The sequence below is a fragment of the Phocoena sinus genome, chromosome 1 (genome assembly GCF_008692025.1).
Source record: "Phocoena sinus isolate mPhoSin1 chromosome 1, mPhoSin1.pri, whole genome shotgun sequence".
NCBI classification, from domain to species: domain Eukaryota; kingdom Metazoa; phylum Chordata; class Mammalia; order Artiodactyla; family Phocoenidae; genus Phocoena; species Phocoena sinus.
The window spans coordinates 38,513,375-38,531,126 of record NC_045763.1 but is presented as its reverse complement, the minus strand read 5'-3'; the positions used below and the strand labels follow the sequence as shown (position 1 = coordinate 38,531,126).

At 41.1% G+C, this 17,752-nt stretch overlaps 1 protein-coding gene across 1 annotated transcript in view; it reads right to left on the bottom strand.

The window, feature by feature from the left end:
* Positions 1 to 1,036: 1,036 nt before the first annotated feature.
* Positions 1,037 to 17,752, bottom strand: part of NSUN4 (NOP2/Sun RNA methyltransferase 4) — a 35,582-nt gene continuing 18,866 nt past the window's right edge. Inside the window, exons 5-6 of the mRNA XM_032635925.1 lie at positions 9,536 to 9,660; positions 1,037 to 2,512 (exon numbers count right to left, since the gene is read on the bottom strand). Coding sequence (XP_032491816.1) covers positions 2,236 to 2,512; positions 9,536 to 9,660 — 402 coding nt within the window. The 3' untranslated portion in view covers positions 1,037 to 2,235. The remainder of the gene's footprint in view (positions 2,513 to 9,535; positions 9,661 to 17,752) is intronic.

Sequence of the window (17,752 nt, the reverse complement as noted above, 5' to 3'; positions counted from 1 at the left end):
ACAAAGGATTGTAAGCAGGTAAATGACAGTCAGATTTAGGTTTTCCACACGTGTCAATTATTTGTTGCTGTGTAACAAACCACCCCCAAAACTCAGCGCTTTAAAAACAACCATTTTATTTACTCATGATTCTGGGAATCAGCAAGCTAAGCTAGTCTTGACTGGAGTCACTCATGCAGTTTGGGTCATTTAACCACTTAATTGAGGTTAGAAGGTCTTAGCTTGGTGTCCATCACATGTCTCCAGCAGCTAGCCTAGGCTTCTTCACATGGCAGTAGAAAAGTTCCAAGGTGAGAGTGAAAGCTGCAAGGCCTCTTGAGGCCTAAGCTTAGAATTTACACAACATTCATTCCACCAAATTTAACTGGTCAAAGCAAATCATACAGTCAGCCCAGATTCAAGGGGTGAGGAAAGAGACACTGTGTCTTGGTGAAGGAAGTAGCAAAGCCATAATGCATTGGGGCAGGATGTGAAGTTTAAAATTTATAATACCAAGTATTAGCAAGGATGTGAAGCAAAGTACTCTATCTTTAGATTGAATCTCCATGATCTGTGTGGAGAATCTTGGCTGTGGGAGAGCTCAGATCTTTTTATGCTACTCTGGCCATGTAGTCAGGCCACACACATGTAATTAGTTAGGCCAGCTGTAAACCATCAGCAAAGAAAGTGACCTTGGGAGTCAGGGGAGCTTCAGAGTTAAATAGCACATTAGAAATACCAATGCCCTTACCTCGGCCAAGAGTGAAAAAACAGATATCCAGATAAAGACACAGCCTTTGCAAGCCAGCTGTAAATCAACTCCCTCTTCCATAATGTGAAATTCTAGAATAGGCAAAACTGTAGTGACAGAAAGCAGATTAGTGATTACCTGGGACCAGGATTGGGAGAAGGGGATTAAGTGCAAAGGAGCACAAGGAAACTTTTTAGAAGATGGAATTATTTTCTATATTTTGATGGTGATGATGGCTATACTACTATAATGAATTATCAAAATTCATTTAAATGGTACATTTAAAATGATAAATTATATCATATGTAAATAACAACAAAAAAGAATAAAGTTTTATTTTTAAAGGACATCATGCTACATCTAATCTTTGGGACTAAACTTTTCATTTAATATATTTTTGCTAAGAATCATTCATATTGTTATGTGTTATTGTAGCTCATTTTTTTGACACCTGTATAGTATTCCATTGTGTGAATATTCCATTTTATTTGTCCACTCTCATGGGCATTTGGGTTTGCTTTTGTGACCAGGGCTACTATGAACATTCTTTTTTTTTTAATTTTTTTTTTCGTTTTTTAAAATTAATTTATTTTTGGCTGTGTTGGGTCTTTGCTGCTGCACACGGGCTTTCTCTAGTTGCAGCACCCTTCATTGCAGTGCGCGGGCTTCTCATTGCGGTGGCTTCTCTTGTTGCGGAGCATGGGCTCTAGGCACGTGGGCTTCACTAGTTGTAGCACGTGGGCTCAGTAGCCGTGGCTCACAGGCTCTAGAGCACAGGAGCCACTGGAGCCACTAGACCTCTTCCCAGCCACATTTGGGAAGCAGTGCTGTTGACAGCAGGAGGAATGGCTGGAATTATTCAGCTCAAGAGAGCTTTCTCAAAGTAAGTAAGCAGATTATTATGCACTGGCTTAACATTTTAGTTACTTGTTCCTTAAATTAGATCGTGGGACATATGGAGAAACTTGGTAGGCTTGTTTAAGCCCTTCGGCTGCTCAAGACTTATCATGCAGAACTCACCTCAAGTGTGAGACGGGCTCTGTAACCAGAGGCCTGTAACCAGGCTGAGGTCCTGTGCTTTGGGTACCTGGGTACAAAAGGAACTAACACTACTTGGACTGACATGAGGCCCCCCAACTACAGTCCCAGCTCCATGTAGCTTCAACAATTTTATTGGCTAAATGCTTCTTCCCAAGTTTACAGCTTAAAGAGTGGCCCTGCTCACTGGTTCCTCCTCCTAAGCCCCTAATGGGGCAGGAACCTTTAGCACAGGCTCAGAGATGGGGAGTAGGAGCTGGAAGTGCGGTGTAATAAGTGAGTTAGAAATGTGCTGATGCTCCACAACTGGACAGCAGGACAGAAAAACTCTTACTTCCTATTGCTGAAAACTGTCTACAGAAAGACATGAATGGGATGGAGATAGGCCAGAGTGCATCTCTGCCACTGGTCTCCACAAGAGTACACCCTTTGTCTTCTTACAACAGGACTTCAGGAACAGGGTGATGCTACGTCATTCTACACATTTTGCAAAAGTACATAGGCCCAAAATTGGCCATGAGGTTTGGGATTACCAGCTCCCCAACTTGGCAGGATGGGAAGAAAGAAAATGTGTCCATGAAAAGCTTTCGGAAGTGAGTCAGGTCTTCCACATGAACCTTGATGTCGTACTGATTGGCCAGGAGCTCGATGGTGCCTTGCACCACATACTCATTCTGTAAGTGTGAGAGTGAGCAGGTGGAATAGACAACATGGCCTCCTGGTTTGGTGGCAAGGAGTCCAGCCCTGTAACCAGAAAGAGAAAGTACCAGTGACTAGTGAGCTTCCCAGAAGTAGAAGCGCATCAGAAGAAGCTGGAAGGATAGGGGAGTGTATTGTGGGATGGGTAGCTGTGTTAGCCTCTGAAGTGCCTTCCACACTGACACCACCTGAAAGTTGTTCTCAAAGCTGAGAGCAACCCAACCTTACTCCATGGGCTCTCCTCCAAAAGTCCTTTTGAAATGGTCCCCTGATCTTTGACTCTGGTTGTAAACCAAACCCTGATGCTGCCCATGGACTGAGTCCCTACCCCAGCTCTACAGAGCCTTAACCTCAGTAATTATTTTTCAAAATTGTGCTACTCACTGACATGGGGACTAGCATAGAGGTAAAAGTGAATCTGTGCAGCCCATCCTGCTATGCATGTCCTACCACACAGTCTTTTCTTTTCTTTTTGAATTTTGTTTATTTATTTTTTATACAGAAGGTTCTTATTAGTTATCTATTTTATACATATTAGCGTATACATGTCAATCCCAGTCTCCCAATTCATCCCATCACCACCACCACCCTCCCCGTCACTTTCCCCACTTGGTGTCCATACGTTTGTTCTCTACATCTGTGTCTCTATTTCTGCCTAGCAAACCAGTTCACCTGTGCCATTTTTCTAGATTCCACACATATGAGTTAATATACGCATATATTGTTTTTCTCTTTCTGACTTACTTCACTCTGTATGACAGTCTCTAGGTCCATCTATGTCTCTACAAATGACCCAATTTTGATCCTTTTTATGGCTAATACTCCATTGTATATATATGTATCACATCTTCTTTATCCATTCATCTGTCAGCATTTAGGTTGCTTCCATGACCTGGCTATTGTAAATAGTGCTGCAATGAACACTGGGGTGCATGTGTCTTTTTGAATTATGGTTTTCTCTGGGTATATGCCCAGAAGTGGGATTGCTGGGGCATACGGTAATTCTATTTTTAGTTTTTTAATGAACATCCATACTGTTCTCCATAGTGGCTGTATCAGTTTACATTCCCACCAACAGTGCAAGAAGGTTCCCTTTTCTCCACATCCTCTCCAGCATTTGCTGTTTGTAGATTTTCTAACAATGCCCATTCTGACCGGTGTGAGGTGATACCTCACTGTAGTTTTGATTTGCATTTCTCTAATAATTAGTGATGTGGAGCAGCTTTTCATGTGTCTCTTGGCCATCTGTATGTCTTCTTTGAAGAAATTTCTATTTAGGTCTTCTGCCCATTTTTTGATTAGGTTGTTTTTTTAACATTGAACTGCATGAGCTGTTTATATATTTTGGAGATTAATCCTTTGTCTGTTGATTCATTTGCAAATATTTTCTCCCATTCTGAGGGCTGTCTTTTCGTTTTGTTTATAGTTTCCTTTGCTGTGCAAAAGCTTTTAAGTTTCATTAGGTCCCATTTGTTTATTTTTGGTTTTATTTTCATTACTCTAGGAGGTGGGTCAAAAAGATCTTGCTGTGATTTATGTCAAAGAGTGTTCCTCCTATGTTTCCCTCTAAGAGTTTTATAGTGTTTGGCCTTACACTTAAGTCTTTAATTGATTTTGAGTTTATTTTTGTGTATGGTATTAGGGAGTGTTCTAATTTCATTCTTTTACATGTAGCTGTCCAGTTTTCCCAGCACCACTTATTGAAGACACTGTCTTTTCTCCATTGTATATCCTTGCCTCCTTTGTCATAGATTAGTTGACCACAGGTGCGTGGGTTTATCTCTGGGCTTTCTATACTATTCCATTGATCTATATTTCTGCTTTTATGCCAGTACCATATTCTCTTGATTACTGTAGCTTTGTAGTATAGTCTGGAGTCAGGGAGTCTGGTTCCTCCAGCTCCGCTTTTTTCCCTCAAGAAAAAAGATTGCTTTGGCTATTCAGGGTCTTTTGTGTCTCCATACAAATTTTAAGATTTTTTTGTTCTAGTTCTGTAAAAAATGCCATTGGTAATTTGATAGGGATTGCATTGAATCTGTAGATTGCTTTCGGTAGTATAGTCATTTTCACAATATTGACTCTTCCAATCCAAGAACATGGTGTATCTCTCCCTGTGTCATCTTTGGTTTCTTTCATCAGTGTCTTATAGTTTTCTGAGTACAGGTCTTTTACCTCCTTAGGTAGGTTTATTCCTAGGTATTTTATTCTTTTTGTTGCAATGGTGAATGGGATTGTCTCCTTAATTTCTCCTTCTGATCTTTCGTTGTTAGTGTATAGGAATGCAAGAGATTTCTGTGCATGAATTTTGTATCCTGCAACTTTACCAAATTCATTGATTAGCTCTAGTAGTTTTCTGGTGACATCTTTAGGATGATCTATGTAAAGTATCATGTCATCTGCAGTGACAGTTTTACTTCTTCTTTTCCAATTTGGATTCCTTTATTTCTTTTTCTTCTCTGATTGCTGTGGCTAGGACTTCCAAAACTATGTTGAATAATAGTGGTGAGAGTGGACATCCTTGTCTTATTCCTGATCTTAGTGGAAAGGCTTTCAGTTTTTCACCATTGAGAATGATGTTTGCTGTGGGTTTGTGGTACATGGCCTTTATTATGTTGAAGAAGGTTCCCTCTATGCCCACTTTCTGGACAGTTTTTATCACAAATGGGTGTTGAATTTTGTCAAAAGCTTTATCTGCATCTATGGAGATGATCATATGGTTTTACTTCTTCAATTTGTTAATATAGTGTATCACATTGATCGATTTGCATATATTGAAGAATCCTTGCATCCCTGGGATAAATCCCACTTGATCATGGTGTATGATCCTTTTAATGTGTTGTTGGATTCTGTTTGCTAGTATTTTTTTGAGGATTTTTGCATCTATATTCATCAGTGATATTGGTCTGTAATTTTCTTTTTTTGTAGTATCTTTGTCTGGTTTTGGTATCAGGGTAATTGTGGCCTTGTAGAATGAGTTTGGGAGTGTTCCTTCCTCTGCAATTTTTTGGAAGACTTTGAGAAGGATAGCTGTTAGCTCTTCTCTAAATGTTTGATAGAATTCACCTGTGAAGCCATCTGGTCCTGGACTTGTTTTTTGTTTTTTTTTTAATTAATTAATTTTATTTTATTTATTTTTTTGGCTGCATTGGGTCTTCATTGCTGCACATGGGCTTTCTCTAGTTGCGGCAAGTGGGGGCTACTCTTCATTGCAGTTCACAGGCTTCTCATTATGGTGGCTTCTCTTGTTGGAGAGCACAGGCTTTAGGCGCGCAGGCTTCAGTAGTTGTGGCACACAGGCTCAGTAGCTGTGGCTCGTGGGCTCTAGAGCACAGGCTCAGTAGTTATGGTGCACAGGCTTAGTTGCTCCACAGCATGTGGGATCTTCCCAGACCAGGGCTCAAACTCATGTCCCCTGCATTGGCAGGCAGATTCTTAACCACTGCACCACCAGGGAAGTCCCTGTTGGAGGATTTTTAATCACAGTTTCAATTTCATTACTTGTGATTGGTCTGTTCATGTTTTTCTATTCCTTCCTGGTTCAGTCTTGGAAGGTTATACCTTTCTAAGAATTTGTCCATTTCTTCCAGGTTGTCCATTTTATTGGCATAGAGTTGCTCGTAGTAGTCTCTTAGGATGCTTTGTATTTCTGCAGTGTCTGTTGTAACTTCTCCTTTTTCATTTCTAATTTTATTGATTTGAGTCCTCTCCCTCTTTTTCTTGATGCGTCTGGCTAATGGTTTATCAATTTTGTTTATCTTCTCAAAAAACCAGCTTTTAGTTTTATTGATCTTTGCTATTGTTTTGTTTCTATTTCATTTATTTCTGCTCTGATCTTCATGATTTCTTTCCTTCTACTAACCTTGGGTTTTGTTTGTTCTTCTTTCTCTAGTTCCTTTAGGTGTAAGGTTAGATTGTTTATTTGAGACTTTTCTTGTTTCTTGAGGTAGGACTGTGCAGCTATAAACTTCCTTCTCAGAACTGCTTTTCCTGCATCCCACAGGTTTGGATCGTCATGTTTTCATTGTCATTTGTCTCTAGGTATTTTTTGATTTCCTCTTTGATTTCTTCAGTGATTTCTTGGTTATTTAGTAACATATTGTTTAGCCTCCATGTGTTTGTGTTTTTTACGTTTTTTTTCCCTGTAATTTATTTCTAATCTCATAGCGCTGTGGTTGGAAAAGATGCTTGATTCAATTTTCTTAAATTTACCAAGGCTTGATTTGTGACCCAAGATGTCATCTATCATGGAGAATGTTCCGTGTGCACTTGAGAAGAAAGTGTAATCTGCTATTTATGGATGGAGTGTCCTATAAATATCAATTAAATCTATCTGGTCTATTGTGTCATTTAAAGCTTGTGTTTCCTTAATTTTCTGTCTGGATGATCTGTCCATTGGTGTAAGTGAGGTGTTAAAGTCCCCCACTATTATTGTGTTACTGTTGAGTTCATCTTTTATAGCTGTTAGCGCTTGCCTTATGTATTGAGGTGCTCCTAGGTTGGGTGCATATATATTTATAATTGTTATATCATCTTCTTGGATTGATCCCTTGATCATTATGTAGTGTCATTCCTTGTATCTTATAACATTCTTTATTTTAAAGTCTATTTTATCTCATATGAGTATTGCTACTCCAGCTTTCTTTTTTTTTTTTTTTTTTTTTTTTTTTGCTGTACGCGGGCCTCTCACTGTTGTGGCTTCTCCCGTTGCGGAGCACAGGCTCCGGACGCGCAGGCTCAGCGGCCATGGCTCACGGGACCAGCCGCTCCCCGGCACGTGGGATCTTCCCGGACCGGGGCACGAACCCGTGTCCCCTACATCGGCAGGCAGACTCTCAACCACTGCGCCACCAGGGAAGCCCTCCAGCTTTCTTTTGATTTCCATTTGCATGGAATATCTTTTTCCATCCCCTCACTTTCAATCTGTATGTGTCCCTAGGTCTGAAGTGGGTCTCTTGTAGACAGCATATATGTGGGTCTTGTCTTTGTATCCATTCAGTGAGCCTGTGTCTTTTGGTTGGAGCATTTAATCCATTCACATTTAAGGTAATTATTGATATGTATGTTCCTATTACCATTTTCTTTATCATTCTGGGTTTGTTCTCGTAGGTCCTTTTCTTCTCCTGTATCTCCCACTTAGAGAAGTTTCTTTAGCATTTGTTGTAGAGCTGGTTTGGTGGTGCTGAATTCTCTTAGCTTTTGCTTGTCTGTAAAGTGTTTGATTTCTCCATCAAATCTGAATGAGATCCTTGCCAGGTAGAGTAATCTTGGTTGTAGGTTCTTCCCTTTCATCACTTTAAATATATCATGCCACTCCCTTCAGGCTTGTAGAGTTTCTCCTTAGAAATTAGCTGTTAACCTTATGGGAGTTCCCTTGTATGTTATTTGTCATTTTTCCCTTGTTGCTTTCAATAATTTTTCTTTGTCTTTAATTTTTGTCAATTTGATTACTATGTATCTCGGCATGTTTCCCCTTGGGTTTATCCTGCCTGGGACTCTCTGCTCTACCTGCACTTGGGTGGCTATTTCCTTTCCCATGTTAGGGAATTTTTCAACTATAATCTCTTCAAATATTTTCTCAGGTCCTTTGTCTCCCTCTACTCCTTCTGGGACCCCTATAATGCGAATGTTGGTGCGTTTAATGTTGTCCCAGAGGTCTCTTAGGCTGTCTTCATTTCTTACTATTCTTTTTTCTTTATCATGTTCTGTGGTAGTGAATTCCACCATTCTGTCTTCCAGATCACTTATCTGTTCTTCTGCCTCAGTTATTCTGCTATTGATTTCTTCTGGTGTATTTTTCATTTCAGTTATTGTATTGTTCACCTCTGTTTGTTTGTTCTTTAATTCTTCTAGGTCTTTATTAAACATTTCTTGCATCTTCTCAATCTTTGCCTCCATTCTTTTTCTGAGGTCCTGGATTATCTTCACTATCATTATTCTGAATTCTTTTTCTGGAAGGTTGTTTATCTCTACTTCATTTAGTTGTTTTTCTGGGATTTTATCTTGTTCCTTCATAGTCCTCTACCTTTTCATTTTGTCTATGTTTCTGTGAATGTGGTTTTCGTTCCACAGGCTGCAGGACTGTAGTTCTTGCTTCTGCTGTCTGCCCTCTGGCAGATGAGGCTATCTAAGAGGCTTGTGCAAGCTTTCTGATGGGAAGGATTGGTGGTGGGTAGAGCTGGGTGTTGCTCTGGTGGGCAGAGCTCAGTAAAACTTTAATCGGCTTGCCTGCTGATGGGTGGGGCTGAGCTCCCTCCCTGTTTGTTGTTTGGCCTGAGGTGACCAGCACTGGAGCCTAGAGGCTCTTTGGTGGGGCTAATGGTGGGCTCCAGGAGGGCTCATGCCAAGGAGTACGTCCCAGAACCTCTGCTGCCAGTGTCCTTGTCCCTGCCGCTTCTGCAGGAGACCCTCCAACACTAGCAGGTAGGTCTGGTTCAGTCTCCTATGGGGTCACTGCTCCTTCTCCCTGGGTCCTGATACGCACAATACTTTGTGTGTGTCTTCCAAGAGTGTAGTCTGTTTCCCCCAGTCCTGTCAAAGTCCTGCAATCAAATCCCACTAGCCTTCCAAGTCTGATTCTCTGGGAATTCCTCCTCCCACTGCCAGATCCGCAGGTTGGGAAGCCTGACGTAGGGCTCAGAACCTTCACTCCAGTTTGTGAGTCACTCACCCAACGGTTATGGAATTTGATGTTATTGTGATTGCGCCCCTCCTACCATCTCATTGTGGCTTCTCTTTTGTCTTTGGATGTGGTGTATCTCTTTTGTTGAGTTCCAGTGTCTTCCTGTTGATGACTGTTCATCAGTTAGCTGTGATTCCAGTGCTCTCACAAGAGGGAGTGAGCGCACATCCTTCTACGCCATCTTGAACCAATCTCCACATAGAGTCTTTATGTCCCAGAGAAAGACCATCCAATGATGATTGTCTCCTCCAGGCAGATTCCCAGCCAGAAGACCCTTCTACAGGTAATGGTCTTGGCAAGAGCTTCTAGCCCCCAAGCCCCCCAGGTGACCAGACCCCCCCACAGCACTCTGGCCCGAAGTCCTGAGTTTCTGTAAACCCATTACTCACGCAAGAAGCTGCACCTGCAACATAGGCAACATCTGCCGCTCCTTCTTCCTTGAACGCTGAAAGATGTTGTTCTCCTCCTCATGAAGGGAGTGGCGGTCTGTTGTACAGGGCACATCCACCAGCACCTGCCCAGGAGTGTTAAAGGGTAAAGTATTAGGGCTCCTTACAGGCTCCTCTTCCTCAGGCCAGGGGTGTTTTAGGCCCCTAACCTGGAGGGTTCTGCAGAGTGCTCCCCTAGCCCATCCCCCCACTGCAGAGCATCTGACAAAGCTTCTCACTTTAACCTGGTGGACAATTGTGAAATAATCAGTGGGAAAATAGTACATCTAAGTATACTCATGGCTAGGCAAAAAACCAAAACCAACATACAAAAAACTGAATTAAGTAATTGATATCAACCTAAAAAGAAGTCTTCAGTGCTTCAGGACTCTGTCCTTGACTCTGTCCCTAGCTATTTGAATGAAAACATCCAATTTACAGATGATATAATACCCAAAGGGTAGCTAATATATTGAATAACAGGATCAGGATTCAAAATTATCTTATGCTAAAACAATGTCATATCCAATATGGAAAAGTTTTAAAGTGAGAGATGGAAAGTCATTCATTCATTGAGGAATTCCTCAGTGGTCCAGTGGTTAGGACTCCACGCTTTCACTGCTGAGGGCCTGGGTTCAATGCCTGATCAGGGAACAAAGATCCCACAAGCTGCGCAATGTGGCCAAAAATAAATAAACAAATAAAGTTATTCATTTATTTACTAAGAGCCTACTCTGCGATGGGCACTAAAGACCAAAAAACAAAAAACCTACCCATCCCCCCAAAAAAACAGTCCTGTATTTACATTTCAAAAAGTAAAATCAGGACTTCCCTAGTGGTGCAGTAGATAAGAATCCACCTGCCAGTGCAGGGGACATGCATTCCAGCCCTGGTCTGGGAAGATCCCACATGCCACAGAGCAACTAAGCCTGTGCGCCACAACTACTGAGCCTGCGCTCCAGAGCCTGTGAGCCACAACTACTGAAGCCCGCATGCCTAGAGCACGTGCTCTACAACAAGAGAAGACACCGCAATAAGAAGCACGTGCATCGCAATGAAGAGTAGCCCCCGCTTGCCCCAACTAGAGAAAGCCCGTGTGCAGCAATGAAGACCCAATGCAGCTAAAAAATAAATTAAATAAAATTTATTTAAAAGAAGAAGTAAAATCATCTGTGGAAGAGATCTATAAATTTTCAGTCAAGCAGAAATTCCGAGTAAATTAGTAATGACCCAGTGTTCAATATCCTGCTGTACTCTTAGGCTGAATGAATTGATACAGTGTATATAGAGTAAGAGAAATAATGACTACCTTGCATTCTAGTCACGTCGTATCTCAAGAAATGTGATGCGGCTAGCGTCCACAGGAAAAATAGACATTAACTAAATAGGAATGCTCAGAGAAGGGCATAGGAATGCTCAGAGAAGGGCCACTGGAATGTTTAGAAACCACACGATAGAAGAAATTAATACCTTCTGTTTCCAGGAACGTAGTAAACTAGATATCTTGAAACTCTTGTGATACAAAATATCTAAACATAAAATATATTTTTAAGGGCTTCCCTGGTGGCTCAGTGGTTGAGAGTCCGCCTGCCGATGCAGGGGATGTGGGTTCGTGCCCCAGTCCGGGAAGATCCCACATGCCGCGGAGCGGCTGGGCCCGTGAGCCATGGCTGCTGAGCCTGCATGTCCGGAGCCTGTGCTCCGCAACGGGAGAGGCCACAACAGTGAGAGGCCCGCGTACCACAAAAATATATATATATATATATATTTTTTTTTTTTAATACTTTTAAATGCATAGCTCATAGAAAATTAGAGAAATCCTCAGAAGCCAAAGAAAAACCAGGAGCACAAATCCAGGGAGGGATTCCAGAGCTGAAGTCAATGCCTTCTATTTTTTTTATCTTTTTTAATTGAAGTATAGTTGACTTACAATGTTGTATTAGTTTCCGGTATACAGTGAAGTGATTCAGTAAATATATATATTTACACGTATATATTATATATATTATTTTTCAGATTCTTTTCTTTGTAGTTTATTACAAGATACTGAATACAGTTCCCTGTGCTATAGGGAACTATATTCCCTATAGCACACTTCCCACTAGGCCACCAGGGAACTCCCAGGACCTTGTTGTTTATCTGTTTTATATACAGTAGTTTGTACCTGCTAATCCTAAAACTCCTAATTTATCCCTCCCCCCTTCCCCTCTGGTAACCATAAGTTTGTCTTCTATGTCTGTGAGTCTGTTTCTGTTTTGTAAATAAGTTCATTCGTTTCTTTTTTTTAGGTTCCACATGTAAGTGATCTGTGATATTTGTCTCTGTCTGACTTACTTTATTTAGTATGATAATCTCTAGGTCCATCCATGTTGCTGCAAAAGGCATTATTTCATTCTTTTTTGTGGCTGAGTAGTATTCCACTGTATATATGTACTGCATCTTCTTTATCCATTCATCTGTCAATAGACATTTAGATTGCTTCCAAGTCTTGGCCCTTGTAAATAATACTGCTATGAACATGGGGGTGCATGTATCTCTTTGAATTATAGTTTTATCTGGACATATGTCAAGGAGTGGGATAGCTGCATCATATGGCAACTCTATTTTTAGTTTTCTGAGAAACCTCCATACCATTTTCCATAGTGGCTGTACCAATTTACATTCCCACCAACCGTGTAGGAGGGTTCTCTTTTCTCCACACCCTCTCCAGTGTTTATTATTTTTTTTTTTTTTTTTTTTTTTTTTTAAATATTTTTATTTATTTATTTATGGCTGTGTTGGGTCTTCGTTTCTGTGTGAGGGCTTTCTCTAGTTGTGGCAAGCGGGGGCCACTCTTCATCGCGGTGCGCGGGCCTCTCACTGTCGCGGCCTCTCTTGCTGCGGAGCACAGGCTCCAGACGCGCAGGCTCAGTAATTGTGGCTCACAGGTCCAGTTGCTCTGCGGCACGTGGGATCTTCCCAGACCAGGGCTCGAACCCGTGTCCCCTGCATTGGCAGGCAGATTCTCAACCACTGCGCCACCAGGGAAGCCCCAGTGTTTATTATTTATAGACTTTTTGATGAATGCCATTCTGACTGATGTGAGGTGATACCACATTGTAGTATTTTTTTTATTTTTTATTTTTGGCTGCATTGGGTCTTCACTGCTGCACGTGGGCTTTCTCTAGCTGCAGCAAGTGGGGGCTGCTCTTCATTGCAGTGCACGGGCTTCTCATTGTGGTGGCTTCTTTGTTGCGGAGCACAGGTGCTAGGCATGCAGGCCTCAGTAGTTGTGGCACACAGGCTCAGTAGTTGTGACTCACAGGCTCTAGAGCACAGGCTCAGTAGTTGTGGCACACAGGCTCAGTAGTTGTGACTCACAGGCTCTAGAGCGCAGGCTCAGTAGTTGTGGCACACAGGCTTAGTTGCTCCATGGCATGTGGGATCTTCCTGGACCAGGGATTGAACCCATGTCCCCTGCATTGGCAGGCGGATTCTTTTTATTTATTTATCTATCTATCTTTGGCTGCGTTGGGTCTTCATTGCTGCACGCAGGCTTTCTCTAGTTGCAGTGAGTGGAGGCTACTCTTCATTGAGGTGTGTGGGCTTCTCACTGCCGTGGCTTCTCTTGTTGCAGAGCACGGGCTCTAGGCGCACGGGTTTTAGTAGTTGTGGCACACAGGCTCAGTAGTTGTGGCTCGCAGGCTCTAGAGAACAGGCTCAGTAGTTGTGGTGCACGGGCTTAGTTGCTCCCCGGCATGTGGGATCTTCCTGGACCGGGGCTTGAACCCGTGTCCCCTGCATTGGCAGGTGGATTCTTAACCACTGCACCACCAGGGAAGTCCCAGCTGGCAGATTCTTAACCACTGTGCCACAAGGGAAGTCCCCACGTTGTAGTTTTCATTTGCATTTCTCCAATAATTAGCAATGTTGATCATCTTTTCATGTGCCCATTGGAGGTGCCTTCTATCTTTTATCAATCCCTAGTAACCCAAAGCCTTGGAGGGCAGAAAACTGGGCACTTGAGGCACAGAATTGGAATGGAAATCCACAGAAAAGTCAAAATCCTTAAAGGGCTACATGCTCAATCAAAGTATGAACTAGGGGGGAAAAAATCAGCCACAATGGGACTTCCCTGGCAGTCCAGTGGTTAAGACTCTGTGCGTCCAATGCAGGGGGCACAGGTTCAATCCCTGGATGGGGAACTAAGATCCGACATGCCACGTGGCACAGCCAAAAAAAGAAAAATCAGACACAACGGAAGACAAGAGAATTTGTCTGTTTTGGCTTTAACTCCAGGCAAAAAGAAAAAAAAGTCTCCCTGAGAATTTGTAACCACTCAGATAGGAGGTTCAAACTCATAATGCCTGCATGATCCAGAAAATCCCCTGTAGAGCAATAAATGGTCCTGGATTGAGCAATCCCCCAAACACCTAGCAAAGCAAATGCAGGTTCCTTTCTGGAGGAATGAAAATCAACGATTAAACCAGGGCTCTTTTAATTAACTAGGCAATGATCATAAGCTCACAATAAACAAAATCAGGCTTTACACTTCTAGTAAAAGCAGAATAGCTTGTAAACCAACACTCCTGGTGGAACAATTAGAAATGCTTGACAAAATATTTAAAATATCTATCTGAAATCATTAGAGATCTACTAAAGAACCAAGAACTGAGGGGCTAAGATCCTAGAGAGGATAAAGTACAGGTAGGTAAGCCAGACGCATTCAGCTCTACTGTGACAAATAAGGGGTTGAGAAGATGAACAGAACTTTCAGCAGTCTTATAGAACTGTGGGGACAAAAACTGGAGTTCAGAGTCCACACCAAGGAGTAGAGGGTCCTAGTAAAGAAACACCTCATGCCTTGAGCTAGAGTGCTGAAATTAAATACCCTACATATAAAGGTAAACTGGAAAAAGAACAGCCCTCACAAACTCCAGCTTTGAATCAGCCTAATTTCTGGCTGAATTAAGATGATCTGCTCTGATGTTAACTGTCAGCCTTAGGAAAATCAAATCCTTTCTAGAGGAAGATATCTAGAGCCTCAGATTATCCCTGCAATTTTTCACACAAAATGTCTGGCATTCTAACAAAAAAATCACTAATACCAGGAGATAAAAGCAAATGACCAAAAACCAAGAGAAAAAACAGATCATAGAAGCTGACCCATGAGATCCAAATACTAGAATTATCATAGTATTTGAAAAAATCATGCGTATGTTCAAGAAGTTAGATGAAAAGACATAAAATTTTATCATTTCTAATTTCTACAGAACTAGAATTTTTTAAAATAATCAGCTGGAAATTCTAAAACTGGAAAATATAATAACTGAAATCAAGAACTCAATAGATGCAGTGAGAATATAAGTTACTGCAGCCACTATGGACAACAGTATGGTGGTTCCTCAAAAAATTAAAAATAGAACTATCATATCATCCAGAAATTCTACTTCTAGGTATTTACCTGAAGATAACAAAAACTTTACTTTGAAAAGATATCTGCACCCCCACGATCACTGCAGCATTATTTACAATAGCCAAGACATGGAAACAACCTAAGTGCCCATCAACAGATGAATAAATAAAGAAAATGCAGAATATGTATACAACTGAATATTACTGAGCCATAAAAGAGAAGGAAATTCTTCCATTTGAGACAATATGGATGGACCTTGAGGGCATTATGCTAAGTGAAATAAGTCAGACAGAGAAAGACAAATACTGTATGATCTCACTTATATGCAAAATGTAAAAAAAAAAAAAAAAAAAAGAAAGAAAGAGCTAGTAGATACAGAGAACAGAGTAGTGGTTACCTGAGGCAGGGAGTGTGGAAGGTGGGCGCAATGGGTGAAGGTGATTAAAAGGTACAAACTTCCAGTTATAAAACAAATAAGTCCTGGGGATATAATGTACAACATGATGACTATAGTTAGCAATACTGTATTATATATTTGAAAGTTGCTAAGAGAGTAGATTTTAAAAGTTCTCAGAAGTTCCCTGGTGGCCTATTGGTTAGGATTCCGAGCTTTCACACTGTAGCCCAGGTTCAGTCCCTGGTCAGGGAACTGAGATCCCACAAGCTGTGTGGTGCAGCCAAAAAAAAAGGTTCTCATGATAATAAAAAAATTTGTGGGACTTCCCTGGTGGTCCAGTGGTTAAGACTGCGCGCTTCCATTGCAGGGGACACGGGTTCAATCCCTGGTCAGGGAACTAAGATCCCACAGGCCGCATGGCAGCCAAAAAACAAGAAAAAAATTTGTTAACTATGTGTGGTGATAAATGTTAATTAACTAAACTTATTGTGATAATCATCTCACAATATATACATATATCAAATCATTATGTTGTACACCTAAAACTAATACAATATTAATATGTATGTCAATTATTTCTCAATTTTTAAAAAGACCTCAACAGATGTATTTAACAGCTTATTAGACACAGGTAAGAAAGGACTGGTGAATCAGGTCAAACACGACATCCAGATTGAATCATGATGGAAAAAAGGAGAGAAATATAGGAAAGAATATAAAATTTATATGGGACATGGTGAAAAAGCCTAACATACATGTAATTAAAGTCCCAAAATTATGAGAAAAAAATGAAACAAAAAATTATATGAAGAGATAATGACTGAGAATTTTCTAAAACTGATGAGAAAATCAAACCACAGATTCAGGAAGCACTATGAACCCCAGGCAGGAGATATACACACCACCTTTAAAGGAGGTTTTTTTTTTTGGTGGGGGGCATGCCTCATGGCTTGTGTGATTTTATTTCTCTGACCAAGGACTGAACCCAGGCCCCGGCAGTGAAAGCACTGAGTTCTAACCACTGGACTGCCAGGAAATTCCCCTCAAGAAGTTTTAATAAGACTTATAGTTGACTTCTCAACAGAAACAATGAATAGCAAAATAAATAAGATCTTCAGGGACTTCCCTGGTGGTCCAGTGGCTAAGACTCCATGCTCCCAATGCAGGGGGCCCAGGTTCAATCCCTGGTCAGGGAACTAGATCCCATATGCTGCAACTAAAGATCCCGCACACCACAACAAACATCACACGTGCCTCAACTAAGACCCAGCGCAGCCAAATAAATAAATAAATATTTTTAAAAATAAAAAAACAAGACCTTCAAAATGTTAAAAGGAAACAATTACCAATATAGAATTCTATGTCCAGTGAAATTATCTTTCAGATATGGTTTTTAGACTCAATATAATTCCTGGCAAAAGCCCTGAAAGTCTTGTTGTGTAAATTGACAAAATTTATGAAAATACAAAAGAACCAAGAAGAGCCAAGAGAAATTCAAAGATAAAGTTAGAGGATTTAGTATACCAGATATTAAAGGCTTATTATAAAGCCACAGCAATGAAGATAGTATAGTTTCTTGAAAAGAAAGATAAATAGGCCAATAGAACAGAACAGAGTCCAGAAACAAACCCACATATATATGGATACTTGATTTATGACAACGGTGACAAGGCAGAGCTGTGGAAAATGAATAATCTCTTCAATAATTGATACTGGGTCAACTAAATACCATTTTTAGTATCCTAACTTTGTTCACTACACATAAAAATCAGTTCCAACTGGACTGTAAATCTAAGTGACAAAGGTAAAACAAAAATGTTTCTAGGGCTTCCCTGGTGGTGCAGTGGTTGAGAGTCCGCCTGCCAATGCAGGAGACATGGGTTCGTGCCCCGGTCCGGGAAGATCCCACATGCCGTGGAGCAGCTGGGCCCGTGAGCCATGGCTACTGAGCCTGCACATCTGGAGCCTGTGCTCCACAACGGGAGAGGCCACAACAGTGAGAGGCCCGTGTACCGCAAAAAAAAAAAAAAGTTTCTAGAAGGTAATACTAGAATATCTTTATTACCTTAGGGTAGGCACAGGTATCTTAAATAAGACCTAATGTGAAGAAAAGGGAACCCTCCTACACTGTTGGTGGGAATGTAAATTGGTGCAGCCATTACAGAAAACAGTACAGAGGTTCCTCAAAAAACTAAAAATAGAGTTGCCGTATGATCCAGCTATCCACTCCTGGGCATATATCCAGACAAAACTATAATTCAAAGAGATACATGCACCCCTATGTTCCTAGCAGCACTATTCACAATAGCCAAGACAAGGAAACAACTTAAATGTCCACTGACACATGAATGGATAAAGAAGATGTGGTACACATATATAATGGTAT